The sequence below is a fragment of the Pimephales promelas genome, chromosome 24, assembly GCF_988280905.1.
Source record: "Pimephales promelas chromosome 24, fPimPro1.hap1.1, whole genome shotgun sequence".
In the NCBI taxonomy this organism is placed as follows: Eukaryota; Metazoa; Chordata; class Actinopteri; order Cypriniformes; family Leuciscidae; genus Pimephales; species Pimephales promelas.
This window is the reverse complement of record NC_142792.1, coordinates 9,936,156-9,953,486: the sequence shown is the minus strand read 5'-3', so window position 1 is coordinate 9,953,486 and position 17,331 is coordinate 9,936,156. Positions and strand designations below refer to the sequence as shown.

General features: G+C 38.2%; 1 protein-coding gene across 1 annotated transcript in view; it reads right to left on the bottom strand.

The window, feature by feature from the left end:
• Window positions 1-17,331, bottom strand: part of plxna4 (plexin A4) — a 203,848-nt gene that overhangs the window by 77,506 nt on the left and 109,011 nt on the right. The window contains exon 4 of the mRNA XM_039668055.2: window positions 11,136-11,267. Within this exon, the coding sequence (XP_039523989.2) occupies window positions 11,136-11,267 (132 nt within the window). The remainder of the gene's footprint in view (window positions 1-11,135; window positions 11,268-17,331) is intronic.

Here is a 17,331-nt window from a genome sequence, read left to right as displayed (position 1 = left end):
CTATTTGGGTGGTGACCGATTTGAGAAGTTATGTGAGGTCATTTCAACCTTCACAGGGTGAATTTGTCAGTGTTTTTTTTCCAAACTACTCACAAGAAATTTAGTTTTTTACAGAAAGCACCTGATGTAATTGAATGTTCCAACTGACATCTCAGAGTGTTTAAGGAGAACAAATGATTTTGAAAATCTCTTTTGGCCACTGCAAAGTGCCGTGGCCACTCATGAGAATTTGGGAATTTGGCACAATGGAAATAAATAACATGAATAAAATTACATGGCCACCCCGCCACAGAGTTTGGGAGCCTGGAGGGGAAAGACATTTTTTTTTTAATCCTATTGGGCACACAGTCAAAATGGGTAATTTTGGAAAAGTGTTTGTCAAACAACAAAACTCCCCTGTGAATTAAAGGGATTGTTCACCTAAAAATAAAAAAAAATGGTGTCATAAATTACTCACCCACATATTGTTCCAAATAAGACTTTAGTTCATCTTCAGAGTGTGTAAATAAAAGTATAAATATTAAATCTGATCATCATAGAACGTGATCGTGTATCTTCAGAAGAGTTGGATTAAACTGCTTGATTGATTTGGATTAAGTTTACAGTATCTCTATGTGGTATGGACTTTCAATGGAGAAACAAAGATCTTTTTGGTTTCATTAAAAATATCTTCATTTGTGTTTTGGACATGAACGAAGTCTTCCAGGTTTGGAACAACATTAGGGTAAATAATTGATGAAAGGATTTTCATTTGTAGGAGAACTATTTCTTTAATTGCCAGACAAAAGCACAAGTTGAATGTAAATAGTTCTCATCAAAAATATAATTATTAAAAATCATCCTAATTAATTACACCACGTCATGAAATTTTACAAAAAGAGATTAACAAATAATAAATTGTGTATTGGCTTTAAACAGTCCTTTTTAGACTCAATTCATAAAAGGTGATGTGAAATCTCACTCAATAGGCTCTGCTGTCTAAAAGCCCATTATCTAATGTTGCCCCCTGATTTCTCCATCCCAGAGGATTTTTGCAAGAACATTCTGACTGGGATTTACAGTGAATATCAGAGACTTTTCCAAAATAATGTGAGAAAGCAAGTTAGAAAGAGAGAAAGCAACTATTAGAGAAAGATAAAGAGCATAAAAGAAAGCATGGGGTGAAAAAGAGAGTCCAGGAGGTTGCGACTGAAAGAGGGCATCCGTTGGAAGAGTGTTCCAGGTGGCTCGATCTCGCTGCCGCGTCTGTGGTTCTAAATCCAGGAGAAAAGTCATTTCTCTCTTGACACGCACACACGATGCATGTCAGTTGGTCTCGGTGCCGCCACAAAGCTCCCCGAGACTCCCCGGCTGCACACCTGAATTTTCTTCCTCCATTTCACAGCTATGAAGAGGTAAATTATCAGGCATTGTGATAGAGCGCCTGCCTAAACATAGGGGGCCTGAGAGACTGCAGGTTAGGCCTTAGTGAGCAGAGAGGGAGATTGACTCTCATTACCTTTAGAAAATGATAAGGGCTTAGGAGCCGCCCGTGAAATTCTCCCCTCTGATACGACGGGTTTCCTTCCTATTTATGAAAGAGCTTGTTGCGCTTGTGGAAATTTCTGTCTCTCTCTCCATGTGTGTGTGTGTGTGTGTGAAATCACAAATTGTGAAGGCAAGTGCTTTCACAAAGCATCAGATCTGTATGCAACAGGCACACATGACTGATATCTCTGAAATTAATAAGAGAGCAACCCACAGATGAAATTTATAATCTCATATTTGAGTATGGATATGTGTGTATGAAGAGTTCAGATGCAAAAGCCTCTAAATGCCATTTGAAATTTTCTTCTTTAATGATGATTTTTATCAAACTTGTATATTTAAGTTCAGTAATTTTACTTAAATAACAATTAATGGGTAATTATCATTGCCATTTAAGTGAAATCACTGAACTTAAATATACAAGTTTGATAAAAATCATCATTAAAGAAGAAAATTTCAAATGGCATTTAGAGGCTTTTGCATCTGAACTCTTCGTATGTTCATACATACTTCAGTCAGCTAGGTATAAACCCCATCATCACATGTTGTGAACAGCAAGTTATTTTTAGGGCAAAAGCAGAGCCATCTGTCTGCACACCTTTAATGATAATACTTGATAATATGAGATCTTTACATTTTCTAAAGAATAGTGTTTCCATGTGCAAAACCTACCACCACAGTGCCTATGTGTTTGTCAGGACATTTCAATGTTGTTGCTGAGGTGTTTTATGTGCTCTGTAGGATGTTTCTTAGGTTTATTCTGGATCATTATTGGCCCAAACTAAAACACCACCCATAAGTCTCTATTATATTCACATCTCTAGATATTGATCAAATCCCTAAACTTAAGGGTAAAGTGTGTCATTTTTGTGCCAGAATTTTTGCATCGCCAACAGAATTGTAAAAGTAATGACTTTCAAACGGGTTTTCGAACACACAACTTCAATTGGTTAAAGTAGTTTAGCATGGACAAATTTGAATCTGTATTTCATTAAATTAGCATGCAACATTTTTGATTTCCATCATTTTTTTGTTCTGTCTCAACTTCATAATCCAACAGGTCCTCAAACCCATCTAGTCACATATTGATGCTTGGTTTGGTCAGGATCCCTCACCGTCACTTTTTAACAAACAGGGTTAGCGTGTGAGAAGGTGTTGCAATATCACTGTGCAAAAGGCAAAATAACTAAATTAATTTTGTATTTCAACACTGGTTATCATCATGATCATCATCGTTATTATTATTAATAATACATTACTCTTATTTAACAGCTATTTCTAGTGAATGAAAAACACTGTTAACCGAATTACATACACATGATTCATTTGATCCAGTCCTATTAAATGAATCATGCAAAAAGACTCAAAATCATGTGTTAAATAAATAGCCATTAAACCACATACAGTTGTTTGGGCCCTGTTGATAATTAAAAAAAAAAAAGAAAAGAAAGAAAAGAAAGTTTTTGAAATATTTTGTAAAGTTCTATTTAAAATGTACTGCATTTGCAAGAATATGTAGAAAACACACACTACATATCTATAATAAACATATTCAAATGGATCAGAATCAAATAAAATAAAAAAATAAAAATGAGAAAAAAATGCAAAATGTGTAATTCTTCCCAGGTAATAGGAAGTATCTATGAATAGCGCACTCCGCTGGTGTAGAGTGGATGTGCGCTCTCTGCCGTAGCTACAATAATGTGAATTCTGCATTTTGTCTCAGTGGCCCACAACAGAGCGCACTGTAACACACTCCCGACGGCGATAGACAGAGACGGAGACAACAGGAGGAGGAAGAAGACAAATGTGTCCAGAAAGAGGACTTCCCGCTGCCCTCACGAGCTGGAAAAGGAGTGGCGCCGACTCCGGAATCTCATTATGTCGTAAATCCGTTAGATTATTAGTCATTTATCTGAGAGCTCTGTAAGAGGATTGAGACCAGCAGATAATGAGGCAAACTGACAAATGACACTGCCCAACAGATTAATGCAGCCAACAACTAACTGCCTACGGACGCAGCATTTTAAGGCATCATGCGTAGGCTCGCTCTAAATGCTTTTAAAAGCGAGTCTGTGTGTTTATGCACGTAAATAAAACTATACAAGAGCTTCCACAATAGTTGTGACAATCCATCTAAGGGTTTTTTGCTTGTCTATAGATTGACACGCTGCGTGTCAAATTAAAAGCAGATTCCTCATCACCTGTTTTGTTATAGCCTGATCATCAAGCCTACTTTAATTATCTGACTAACCTAATTAAACAAAGTCCTCTTCCATTTCTTTCTCCCTATATGACATCCATCGGTAAATCCCACAGACCTGACTGACTGGCAGAGTTCCTCACTCATCGTGGAGTGGAGCTGTGGTTTATTATGGAGTCTAATCCACTGGGCTCATTTGTAGCTCAACGTTCCTCTACTGGCATTAACAAACCTTCTATCTTACCGAGAGCCATTTATTGCAGTTCTTTTGTACATCCATGAACGTTAGGAAGACTGATGCTGAGCAAACATGAAAGCTGACAGAATATTTTTAAACCTAGTGAGCTGACTGTCTACATAGCATTTATGTCATGTTTAAACAATCAAACCAAACCTAAAACAGCTATGTTGGACACCAGACATGAGAAACGGCATCTAAACAAGACAATGTACATAGTTTAGCTTCAGTTTTAGCTTTAATAACCATCTTACAGAAAACTTTCTTCAATTGTATATTTTCATTGAGTGTTAGGATTATAGTTATGGATGGAAAATGTCATCTCATAATAATAATAATAAAAAAAAACAATGGAATTCTCCACTATTATCAAAAACAAACGTGCGAGTGTGTGTGAGACAGTCAGTCGCCCTTTTCAGCGGCATAATGTTGCGTTTTCAAGAACGGATGAGTCACAGAATCAACAGGCTTTAGCGAAGAAGTGACATTTGTTGTCTTGTGACAGAACAACATCTGACATACAATGCAGTAAGCTCGACCCAGCCAAATACCTGCTTATCAAAGCTTCAGCCAATAACAGAGAAGCTGAAAAATAAGAGGAAATAAAATAATTCCAAGCATGCCTAACACAACTACACACTCATATTTAAATGAAAGCTTCCCTCAGACACACTAACACAACCCACATGTAAAGACACAAGGCATACGTATCCCTCTCATTTTTGGATGTTTAACCACCAGTGAAGCAGAAGACAGATGACAACATCTCATCATAACTGATTTATGAAATGAATCCATCAAAGTCCATCTTAAATGAATCTCACTGGTAACGCACACACACACACACAAACAGCCCGGCTGACGGGAAATTTCATTGTGATTTGGGCATCAGAGGGGGTCATGAAAAGTGCATACGTGTATAGAGTGCTTGTCATTGGATGATGAACGCTGGTAATATGAGTTGCCATGTTCTCCTTTCTCATAGTAACAAACACAGCAGCATTGAGTTGTTGCCAACTTATTACAATGTATCATTAACGTGCCTATGTGTCAACTATTTATACAAACATTTGGAAAATAAATATCTCTCTCAATCCATTTGCAGGTTGCATATACTGACAGACACTAACGCGTTTATATTTACATCATTGTGAGAATCTCCTGTCGTGTATTGTTCAAAAAGCAATTGATCCGATGTTGGATCGGTTTGTGTTTATACTGTTCTGGAAGTCAAGTGGTCTCACTGTAAAAAAAATATTTTCAAGATTTGTTATCACAACATATTTTCTTTTGTCAAATCAACTTTATAATAATTTATTTAGTTGAGATAACTTATTATTTTGAGTTTCTGATGGTCAAATTAATCTACTTCATTGTATTAACTCACTTTTTCCAGTTCAATCAACTTAAAATTTTAAGGCAACCAGGTGACTTACTTTTTTAAGTTAAACCAACAAAAAAAATGTACAGTGTAGTAATCACAACATTTTTTTCTTTTGTCAAATCAACTCAAATAATTTATTTAGTTCAGATAACATATAATTTTGAGTTTCTGATGGTTAAATTAATCTCCTTCATTGTATTAACTCACTTTTTCCAGTTCAATGAACTTAAAATGTTAAGGCAACCAGGTTACTTACTTTTTTAAGTTAAACCATCAATATTTTATAAAGTAAAATCAAAAATGTATTTTTAAATGACGCACCTTTAAATTATGCTGATGACTAGACTAACCATAACCCTTCTGACAGTATTATTCAGTCCCATTAGGTGGGTCCCCACAAAGCTACACTTCTTTCTATATTCCTGAAGACATTTGGTCGAAATCTGACATGCATCTATCCCCAGAACCGCAGCGGGTGCTCAGGTCTGGTAGCTGGTCATAGTCATGGTTAAACAGGCTGTGCCCTTCCACGCCCTGGGGGCTTCGGAGACAGAAAATACAATTATGTGCGCTGTGAACCCAGCCACTCTGTGTGCTAACTGGATTTACATTCAGGCCTTGATACTCCACTCCCGGCCATCACACAAACATATCAGAGCTGATTCTGTCCAGACGACATCATTAGGCCTACAGGCACCAAAACCAAGAACCACATCACTAAACGCACTATAGAAAACAGATCAGAGTAGCCACACACACACACACACACAAAACAAATCCCTCTCACCTTTTATTGCTCTTTCCTCTAAACAGGGATAAGCTTTTATTGTGTTTAAAAGTGAAAACTTGCAACCTGACATTTGTGTTCCCATTTAAACCTCCTTTTATCACAATCAGCATTTCAGGAGAAATGCCTTTGTTCTCAACGACTAAAATTCCCCGAAAGTTTGCCAAAAGCATCCAGACATCCTAAGTACTTCCATTCACTCAAACACAATGGGCTGCAGTCTAAGTAGGCCACTGCAATACCACAACGAAACCTTCTCAAGATCCGGATGTCACAACTGGGGATTGGCAGAGAACGTTGCATATGGGACCGCCGTTAAATGGCAGCTCGTAATTGAAATTAAAGGTCGTCTTTATTAAACCTGTTCTGATGAGGTGGCAGATGCCTTATCCCACCTATGAATGCCCAGAGCTGATCTGCAACGAAAGAGTTTGACTTTGAGCTGTTTGGCTGGTGTGAGACACACTTAAATTATTAACACTTACACTACCTGCAGTTTCAACTTGCCCTACATGAATTATGAATATGCTGCAAGCATGAGAGTGTAGAGAAGCCACTGTCTCCAGCCTGCTTTGTGACATAGCTGTTATAAAAAAAACACACACACACAGAGACAAAAAATCTATATAACTTCCATGAAAAAAGGAAAACGCACATCAATTCTTCAGATTTAAATGAAGCCATTGAAGCAACAATTGCCTTAAATTGCGGACAGAGCGTTCTAAGGCAGGACAAAGCCGAGGCGTACGTGCTCACCTCCGACGGGTTTTGCACAAAAGACCGATCCAAAACTCCGGTGTTAAATGACAGTAAACTGCAAGAGAGAGGAACACAACTTCCATTTGGATGGTACTTAGACAACAAAAGGCTTTAATGTGCCAAGACCAGTCATTTGTGTAACTCCATTGAGCTCTGAACCTCACTGTCATTCGTTTAATGCAGTAGGAACTATAGCTGAGGCTTCTGTCATTAGCGCACACAGCTGTCCCTCCGACCACAGATACGCGCCTGACGCTGACATTGTCTAAAGTTACAATAAAAACACTTAGCCCTAGAAGAAAGGATGACAAATGTGGACAAAAAGCCAAGCACAATAATTAGCTGTAAGCTCTGATAACTGTAATCTGCATCACTCTCAACAGACAGTCTGGCCTCTTTCCTTAAAAAGACATTTATCTTGCTGTTTAAAATGATACAGGAAAGTAGCCAGATTTAATTAGAGGGATAATCAGGGGATTAATTAGAAAGCGAAAGTAAGAGGGAGAGAGAAAGAGAGAGGGAAAAAGAAGAAAAAAAGTGATCAGCAAAGGTAGAAGTTGCTCTATTGTTAAATTCAGTCACATAATTTATAGTTTAAAAAAAAACAAAAAACAATGGTCCAACTTTGGTTCTAATTCACTAAAAAAAAGTAGAGTATCACCTTTCTATTAATTATTTCCAACCATTTTTCCCAAACCAGAATATGTTAATTATGTATGTAGAACTACCATTTTGCTTTATTTTTGGCAAAATATACATACTGTATATACAAATATATTTATTTGGGAGCGTTGGGAGACTCATGGGAGTGGGTGGGCGCTAAAGCGTTATTTTGGCATGATGTTTCGATTATATGACTGCAGATTTCTTTGTAAATAATCGTTTATAATTCCTGGTTAAAAACTACATTACCCATGATTCTACAAAGTTGAAATTACTAACTGTTGACTGTGGCATATAAAGACCGCCCTATATTATTAGGGGCCAGGGTCAAAGAAGATCTTAAAATAAAAACATTTTAGTGGACTACAGTATCAGATGACTCTCACTGTATAACCTGGACATCAACAGGCCTGGTTTCATGGGAACTGTGATCAGTGCTGTACTCGCAATGACTCCGTAAGGGGCACTATGGACTCTCGAACCCAGCAAAACTTGAGCTTGGTTCAACCAATCAGCCATAATCACACAGATAATCGAGACCATCTCAGCTCCCAAACACTATCATTCCCTGGCTCTTAATCCCTCACATTCCCACCCTCTATCTCTTTTACTGTATCTTTAAGGCTGGACCAGCAGGAGATTATCGACCTACAGTACTGTCCTTATTTTTCCTTCTCTGCTCTTCCACGGGGATTTTATTTGACAGTGTGTGCTCATGATTGTTCTAGTATACACTAAATCTGGGATGTAGGCAGTAAGTACAGGGGAAAAAAATCATGTTCCAGTTTACTAAACCTATTATTTTTCTTTTACATTTTTAATACAAAAAGTGCAGTCACATGTGTATCATGCTGAACTTCCAAGCATCAATAGGGCCGTCTCACAAATGTAATACACACACAGACACAAAATAATAATAAAAAATGATTGTAGAGTATACAGTGAAAGTGTATGTGTGTAAGAGTTGAAGGTACACAAGGGTAAATTTTGTAAAAAGGGGTGAAGAGGCTCGACCACAAAAACAGTCATGAGAATTTCTGGATTTTGTTATCAGTTATAAATATTAATGCAGACATCTCAACCACAGAGCTAGAGACAAACTGTGAGAGTGGGACAGACAGAGAGAGAGACTAATACAAAGAAGCAAGCCAAAAAATGGCATGTCTCTGTTATTCACAGCAAAACAAACCAAAGTGTAAACACAGCAATGAAAACAGAGTCTGAGTGAGATCTGAATCTGTGCAAATATATTAAAACTATCAAAGCATTAAAGCAGTTCACTGGAGAAGTCAGTGAAATATTCTCAACCTGTGAGTCTTTCTGTGATTCGCACACCATGCCAGGAGTATAACACAATTTTGGCATTATTGTATTTCACATTCATTCAAGATCACAACTTAGGTAAAATATCCTTTGGTTTGCCGCGTTGCTGTAGATTCAGCAGTGGTGCTAGTGATGCAAGAATCATTGTTACATCATAGATCATTAAATTTTAAAGCAAACTAGAATTAATCTTTCAGTGTGCACGTGTGTGAATGTGTGCTGGAGGGGGGGGGGGGATATACAGGTGGGATGAGAGAATGCATGTTCACTAAATAGCTTCTAAATATATGCATGATTCCCCAGTAGATGTGATCCCCTGACGTTTGGGACAAAACAGAAACCAGACGACAACTCTCTAACTGGGCTAATAGGCTAATTGCAACAGGGTGAGATTATTCACTGGCAGAACACCACAGGTCCAGCTCTGGTATTTATTCACGTCAAAGAAAACACCATCTTTCATTTCCCATAAGACTTGAGTAGATGATCATGGCCTAGTTTTGAACCAGACTTTTAACTGGTCTTAAATTATGTTTACAGCATACCTAAAGTTGGTGAGAGTGACCAAAACTGCCTAGGATTCTAGTTTAACATCTGAATTGATGTGGCAAATTATATTGTGTTCTGGTGTAAGAGGTCACTTAGCAAAAAGGTCTATTGTCAATAGTGTAGTGATGTGTGAAGCACAGCTCACACGGTAGTCACTTTCTAACCAGTTTTAACCAGTGTAAGCGGTTTTCTGTTGGTCAATTTGTAAAATCTGTGTGATCTACTTGAATCAGTCTCAAAATCTGCATTGGGAAATCGTTTGCCGTAAACTAAAAAATCCCTGATCACGTGGATTCCAATAAAAATGCAAATTTTCACAAGCGAAATCCAGTCAGAGCAAAGGTAAATGTGACTACACTTTCAGCTGTAAACAGGCAATGTGTCCAAACACAATTTCTAAAACTATCCAGTAGCAACTTTTGTAGACTAGGCAATTTATAATTTATAATTTGAGGCTGTGCCTCAAATCCCAGGATGCAACAGTCCACTGACCCTCACTGCTAGTGAAGTGGATTTTACTGAATGAGATTTCAGATTTATAGCCATTGCTATAAATCGTCACATTCCCAGACCATCCGCTTTCAGGCGAGAGTGTGACATTACAGAAGCAGTGTATTGACAAAATTGTCTTCTTGAATTTGCCTTGATGTTTAAACTAACTATTGGGATTCTTTAAAGCTACACTGTGTAACTCTTTTAGTTTATTCTTAGCTAAAAACTTTCTTAGTTCGTTCAAAAATATATGTGCTCATTAATGTATGTTTACTTCGTTCAAGTAATAAAGTATTCTCGTGAGTGTATAATATGCCATTGAAAATACATACGGGTAAGGGGTTCTAGGGGTCCATCTTGAAAGTGCATTAGCCAAAGAGGGACATACAAGTTAATTCAAGCTTTGCCTTTCGCGTTTATGTTTGAGTTAACACTCATGGACGAGGTCGAACTGGAAGCCATGTTAATCTTGGACTACATTGGCCACCGTAGGAGTTAAAACGAAATCGGAATTGAGAGGAAAAGAAACTAATATTCCCTGGATGGTCATATAGATGGGGTTAAAAATCACACAGTGTAGCTTTAACCACTTGTGTGTAAGAGAGAGAGAACTGAACGTCTTAAATCCTGGTGATAAGTGCAGACAAGAGTGTTCGGGGTTATATAAAAGAATGGAGAACACCTCATCTAGAGGTCAAAGGTTAAAACTCCTAATTGTCACATCATGAACAATTTAAGTCTTGATTCATGCAGCAGACATGATACACAGTGTAGACCTGGACTAGCGGCATAAAACGCTATATTTGGGTAATTCGAAAATCATTATTTATGTCACAAGAGAAGCCCTGATGACAGGTTATCTGAGTTGGGATGTTTTTACAGCACTAAGTGTTTTTCTGATTTGGACATTTACAAGCTTCAGTAGTGCTAAAGATATCAGGGACAGAGCCAAATCTCCTCCATTACACCGATTGGGCCATTTTGAGCAGGCATACTAATGTGTAAATTGCGCGTGTATTTTCGACACAGTGAGTGAAATTTTAATCCACCAATCCATCACCTGTCACTTTTTATAATATGAAATGTCCTATCTATAAAGTGTACCTCTCAGGCTGTGATTACAGTAAGTGAATTTTATAATTTTATCTCTCAGCTGACACGTGCTGCGTAAATCATGATGCATTTTGGGCAAATGGTGGCAGTGACTCACCTGTGACTCTGACATCACATACAGGAAGTGCTGATCAGCAGAAAAGGCCATGTCTCTCAGGATCGGCCCATTATCGACCACCTGGATGGTTTCGTACTGCAAAGCACCATAAGTAGGACCATCTACCCGAATCTGAAAGGAGAACGAAGACACTGTGTTACTCGACCATTTATACGTTAGTAACATGTGAAAGAGACAAAGGCTGTGTCCAAAATCACACCCAAACCCTTAAACACAGCACTATTTGAGGGAACAGCTATTTGTAGTGCAGTCCGAATCCAAAGTGGACGTTGTCAAGTGCATTCATTAAATCCCACAATACAACGCAATAACTAGTGTACAACCGGTGTACGCTCAACGGCTAGAGAATACCCATAATGCACTGTGAGAGTCCACCCATCCACTTTCCAAACTTTTTAACTGATTATTAAATATCAAGTTTCAAGTTTGCATTTATTTATATAGCACATTTAAAGGGACACTCAACCGTTTTTCATATTAAATAATGTGATTCCCTTAACTAAGACGAGTTGATACATACCTCTCTCGTCTCGCTCTGGCTTGCAAGACACTTTGATAGCGCTTAACTAGCCCAGTTCATTCAATATGGGCCAAGCAGAGAAGCGACCAAACACCTCTACGTTTTCCCCTATTTAAATACAGTTATACGAGTAGAGTAACTCGACCTAGGACGGTGACACAAAATAAAACGTTGCGCTTTTCTAAGCGTGTAAAGTGGATAACTATATTGTATGGGGGTGATTTTGAACACAACCAGAGTAAAGCAGAGGGGAAGGGAAAAGAGTTGTTAAGTTGTTAGACATCTGTAGGCGACGTTACGTGCCATAAATTGCAGGTTCAGCAGAGAGCTGTAACATTCTCACACAGTTGGACTGCAGTGATGGAGGTCTCATGACTATCTCTGAACATCTGTTGTTGCTGATGCAAAAGTGCATAATCACACTCTGTTCTAGTCTAGATATAACGCCTCCCCCCCAGACTACATCCTCCAACCAAACACACTCACTAAAGGGCCGTATGAGAACTGAAGTCTTTATGCGTGCCATTAAAAATTACAATCCACCTGATAACCCATTATGAAAGAATGAATGAGCTATTTCCCTTCCCTTTTTGACACTAAACAGTTTAGGAGGTATCATGTCCATTCCTATCTGAATAAACCTCTTTATCTCTCCGTTTATGGCCTAGACTCCCATCAGACGGCAAGTCATGTCAACCCAAGATCATCTTACCACAAGAGACGTCTAAAATAATTTTGTGGCACCACTTCAAAAAGTCCCTTTCTGAGTCTCTGTGAAGTTTAAGTGTTCCCTTTGGCTTTGCATTCGCTTTCTCTGGGACTTCTTGTACTGAATGCTGAGGGTCACAAAACAAAAACGAAAAAAAAAAGCGCAAGAACAAAAGAAGAGAACAGAAGGGAAATGGGCGGAAGAAAGCAAAAGCCCTTCACACGAGCCAAAGTCTTATTCAGCAAGAAGGTTATCTAATCTCTCCAATCGAGGGCTGGTTAATTTGGCAGGGATTGGGTTTCGGCCAGGAAGGGCTGCAGTGTTTGGGATGGCATCGTGTGGACAGTGGAAGAATGAACTGCAGGAGGGCTTGTGAAGCCCCGGTCGAGCCCCAGGAGAGATACATGGAGTGGTCCGACAGATCACTGGAGGGATGGCCATTATCACTACCGTAGATAAACAAATTAGCCCAAGGGGATGACTATTACCATGTCTGTTAGCGTTAGCACAGAGGATCTGATAACAGACACAAAAAAAGCAAAAAGACGTAGCTAAATCAACATGCTAATATACAGAAAACACACAAGACAACAGAGCGGACTATTAGAGGCCGTCAAGCAGCAGTTCAATAGTCCTAAAGTACATCAGTGTTTATTAATGTATAAGCATTTTTTTTTTATTTTTTTTTTATAAACTGCTGAATTCCTAAGCCTTGAACAAAACAATATAATTTTCTCCCTTTCATTTCAATATCAATAAAGTGGATTATATTCTTTAAATCCTGATTGGATTACACCGCTAATCTGTGTATCACACAATCATTTAGATTTAATTCCAGTTCAAAGCCATGGCTCTGACACCATTTGTACAGTTGTTGTTATCTCACTCTCAATTTCTGTGTGTTTGTACTAATTATTTATTTTAAATATCTTTATCTTAAACTTCTATAATGCATTACCATTAAAATTTGTTGCAGATTGTCTCAAAATACAAGAACTCTTTAATTTTGGAGTAGAAGTAAGCCTGGACATTTCTGCTCCATACACACTAACCGTCTCAAAACATCCCCTAGTGGCCATGGACAGTATGTGGGGTTAAATTACAAAAATGGTTAACAGCTATCTTTCAGAATTTACATCAAGGTCACTCGATTTCGATTATGCATGATTAAAGTGCTTTTAGATTTATATATATATATATTAATTCAGTATATGATGAAGTTAATAATACAGTATTGCTCATTTGTAACACTCAATACATATCAGCGGTTAAAGTATCACACTGTCATAGGGCAGGCTAGTCGAGAATGGCAGGCTGACTCTAGTTAAGATAAGCCAAGCGAACAGCAAACAGAAGGAGAGGTGATGAAGGAAGACATAACCACAGGAGTTCTGCAGCTTCATAACGTGGGCAGGACTCTACCCAGCATCCATGGAAACGGCAATTTCCTCTGGTTCAAAACAACTTCATCTTAAGCCCTGCTATCAGGCCAGTGATATGACTAGAGATTAAGACTGATGGTGTAGTAGACTATATTATCAAAAACGGTGGGATGAATTCAATAAAACAGTTGAAGATTATTATGTGTGGTATCCCAAAACTGCATCTTATTCACTGAAGAGCCTTCCTTTTTTTACAATCCAGCGATAGTAAATGTTGAATACAGAACTTTATCACTTTTCCACTCAGAATATTTACCAAACAGTTTTTTTTTTTTTTGGCATTATGTGTGAAACATTTTCCTTGCAATCTTTTTGTCAATCTTTTTCTTTTATTTGAATCCTTTTAGGTTAGCTAAGAGCTTTCTTTAAACCAACTTTTCGGTTTAACAACTGTTTTTTTTTTTTAACCTGGTTTGATATATATAAATATATACACACACATACAGTTGTGTAAACATAAATGTAATTTATATATAACTGCCAGCCTACAAAAAATCAGGAGCATTTATTTATTGATTTGAATGGAAATATTTTCAATTGTGGTACATTTCAATGCAAAGTATAAACACATCATGCAATCCTCACTCAATCAAACTCCTTTCATTCCGCACTCCTGTGCTATTTGACTAGTGACGGCTGCCCTTTCAAACTCAGATTGTTATTCTCCATCTAGCATTTGCCATTGACTTCTGAAAAATTTGCATAAGTACGTAAGCAGCACCCCTCTCAGGAGAACGCTTTACTTTTGCACCGGCAGGCACAAGGCAGCCCTTGCAAAAGCTTGCTGTCAAGTAAAGCATTTTGGAGAGGCAAAAAGCGATAGAACTCTGTACAAACCCCAAATTTAACCTTGGCAATAGCAAGTCTTGTGATCTTTCAGTGAGCCTTTCTTCCACAAGCAGCAGTCACTTGGGAGATGTTCCCTCAGTTTCCTTTAAAATGAGTGTGAGATAGCCCACACTCTCCATTTGTGAGGGCAACAGCGGTGCCACGAATACACCACTCACACAGCAGAAGTCTGTTCGCCATGGAACACGGGATGCTTCTGGGTGCCCATTACATTATGGCTCAGAACGAGGCTACACTGATATAGAACAAAGCTGAGAAGAGGCACTGAGTCACTGAAGTGCTGTAACAGAAGAAAACTACAAATAACTAACAGAGCTGACGCGGGACACCAGACATCAGGCAATGTTTGGGTGAAGGCCACTACGATTGCTGACGCTCCCTCGAGAGTTCCTTTAGAAGCAAGAGCCACTCTGATGCACAGATATTGATCTATGACATTCAAACCCCAACTATAACAAAAATAGAGCTGCACGTGTCGACATCTGTAAGCAGATCGGCCTCGCTACCGTGAGTGACTCAGTGTCAAGACGTTCAGAGATTGTTTTCTGTTTATTTGAGTCAAGTCCCCTGAGACAGTTTGAGACAGAACCTGCACATCAGCACTCATAACGCACTGGGAGATCTCGACGTGTTCCAGCCTGCTATAGACATGGAAAGTGAAACGAAAGGTTTGCTTTGTTTTCGACGCCTCCATTGGCTGAGTCGGAGTGTGCTGTAGTAAACAGCGAGAGTGGGTGGACTGGGAAGTCTCTTAATGTCAATCAATGCTGAAAGAAAACTGCAAATTCCCATTTTGCAACATCGATACTTAGCTGAAGGCGACAGGGTTTACAAAAGTAACTTGAATGGGCTGACGCTAAGCTTGGGAATTAAAGATGATCATGTCCTAAGAGCTATTGTCTGGTGTCGTGGTTATCACTAAGTATTAGGCAATAAAGAAATGAGATGATTTCAGTGGGGAATAAAGACTTTTGTGGTCAAGGTCTCTAATTTAGGGCGAAATTCACTCGTGCCTGTGGAGTGATATAGTAGCCCTCAATCGGGTCATGGGGTCTATATGACCCCAATCTAATTTTACTTGACAAAAAAAAAAGGTTCCCTTCATCTCAGTGGAATAAGATTTTGTGACTTTTCATACATTATCTATCTATAAACACAGAAAAAAAAATGGGCTTGATTCGGTTGTTCTGAAGGTATGTAAAATAAAAAAAAATAAAAAAAGTTTACACTTCTGAGTCTTCGGGGTCAATATGACCCCACATTGAAGTGAATGGGAAATGGGAAATGTCCAGCATAAATCTGATTTTTTTTTTTTTTACACAGAAATGAAGGACTGGTACTAGAGCATCAATGCAATGTTTCATCTTAAAAAAATATTTCATATGCTAATGCTAAAGCTAATTGTGTAGTTGAGGAATTGTGTGGTATATGGATAAAAAAGTACTTTATATCTCCAAAATCTCAGCATTAATGAATAGATGAGAAGTAAACAAAAAAAAAAATGATATATTATTTGTATGATTAAAAAATTGTATATTTTTTGTACAATTACTCAATCAATTGTTGGAGTCGTATAGACCCCGAAGCCCAGAAGTGCAAACAGGAAAAGAAGACCATTTGAAGGTTAAACAAACATTTAGCTTTCAAATGAGGGAAATATATATGTGTTCATTGACATTTATTGAAAGTCTTTGGGATGAGCTGGAGGAGACTTTACAGAGTGCTTGACCCTGGCATTGTCAATACAAGATCTTGACCAAAAATGTATCCACCTCTTGATGGAAATAAAAGTCCCTACATGGTTAAGAAATGAAAAGCTACACTGCATCAGTTAGGTTTAGAAGAACACATAACATGCTAGAAAAATTAAAAAAAAAATCCAATCAAAGACTCTTAAACATTTGCCTATTAAAATCCAAACAGTTTTTTTTTTTTTTTTTTTTTTTTTTTTGGCTGGGCAGTGTATATTAACATTAAATGCTATAAAACTTGAAGCTGAAGAATATGTATACAATTAGATAAACATACACACAAGTGTGGTATAGCTTTTATAGAATTTAATTTCCACGCAATGTTATAGTCACATTGATTTAGCTGCTTCTATAGAGCATAAAATCAAACAACATAAATCCCTCAACAGTTGCGCAAAACTGAAAAGTTTACGGTTCAGAGTTTTTCCATATCAGTTCATAAGGCACTATTGGCAGCTGAAAACTAATTTTGAGGGTCTGTTTGCATAATTCCTTTACTGCACTGGGCAATGCAAATAACGCTAAAAGCGCCAGTTCCAAACAATCGCACAAATACAAAGACTGAATGGATTCTGTTTGCAAAAAAAAAAAAAAAAAAAAAACACATCAAACCATCTGACGGCTTCATCATCAGGTAGAGCCGCAGCCAGGCAACTGGTCCTTCTGATATGGCATTTCTGCCACTAATGAGTGAACGAGACATGGACCTGTTCCGCTCTAAACACGTTGTGCCCAGCAAGACGGCATGTTCACAAGAGAGAAAGGCTTTGTTTTGGTTGCCGGGTTATGAGATTGAGGTTGTTGAAAACCTCTGATCCGCAAAACAAGTGTGCGTGCATGCGTGTACAAAGCCGGGGCCCGGTGTCTCAGGGAGCGCACAGGCAGAACCCTGCGGAGGAGAGAC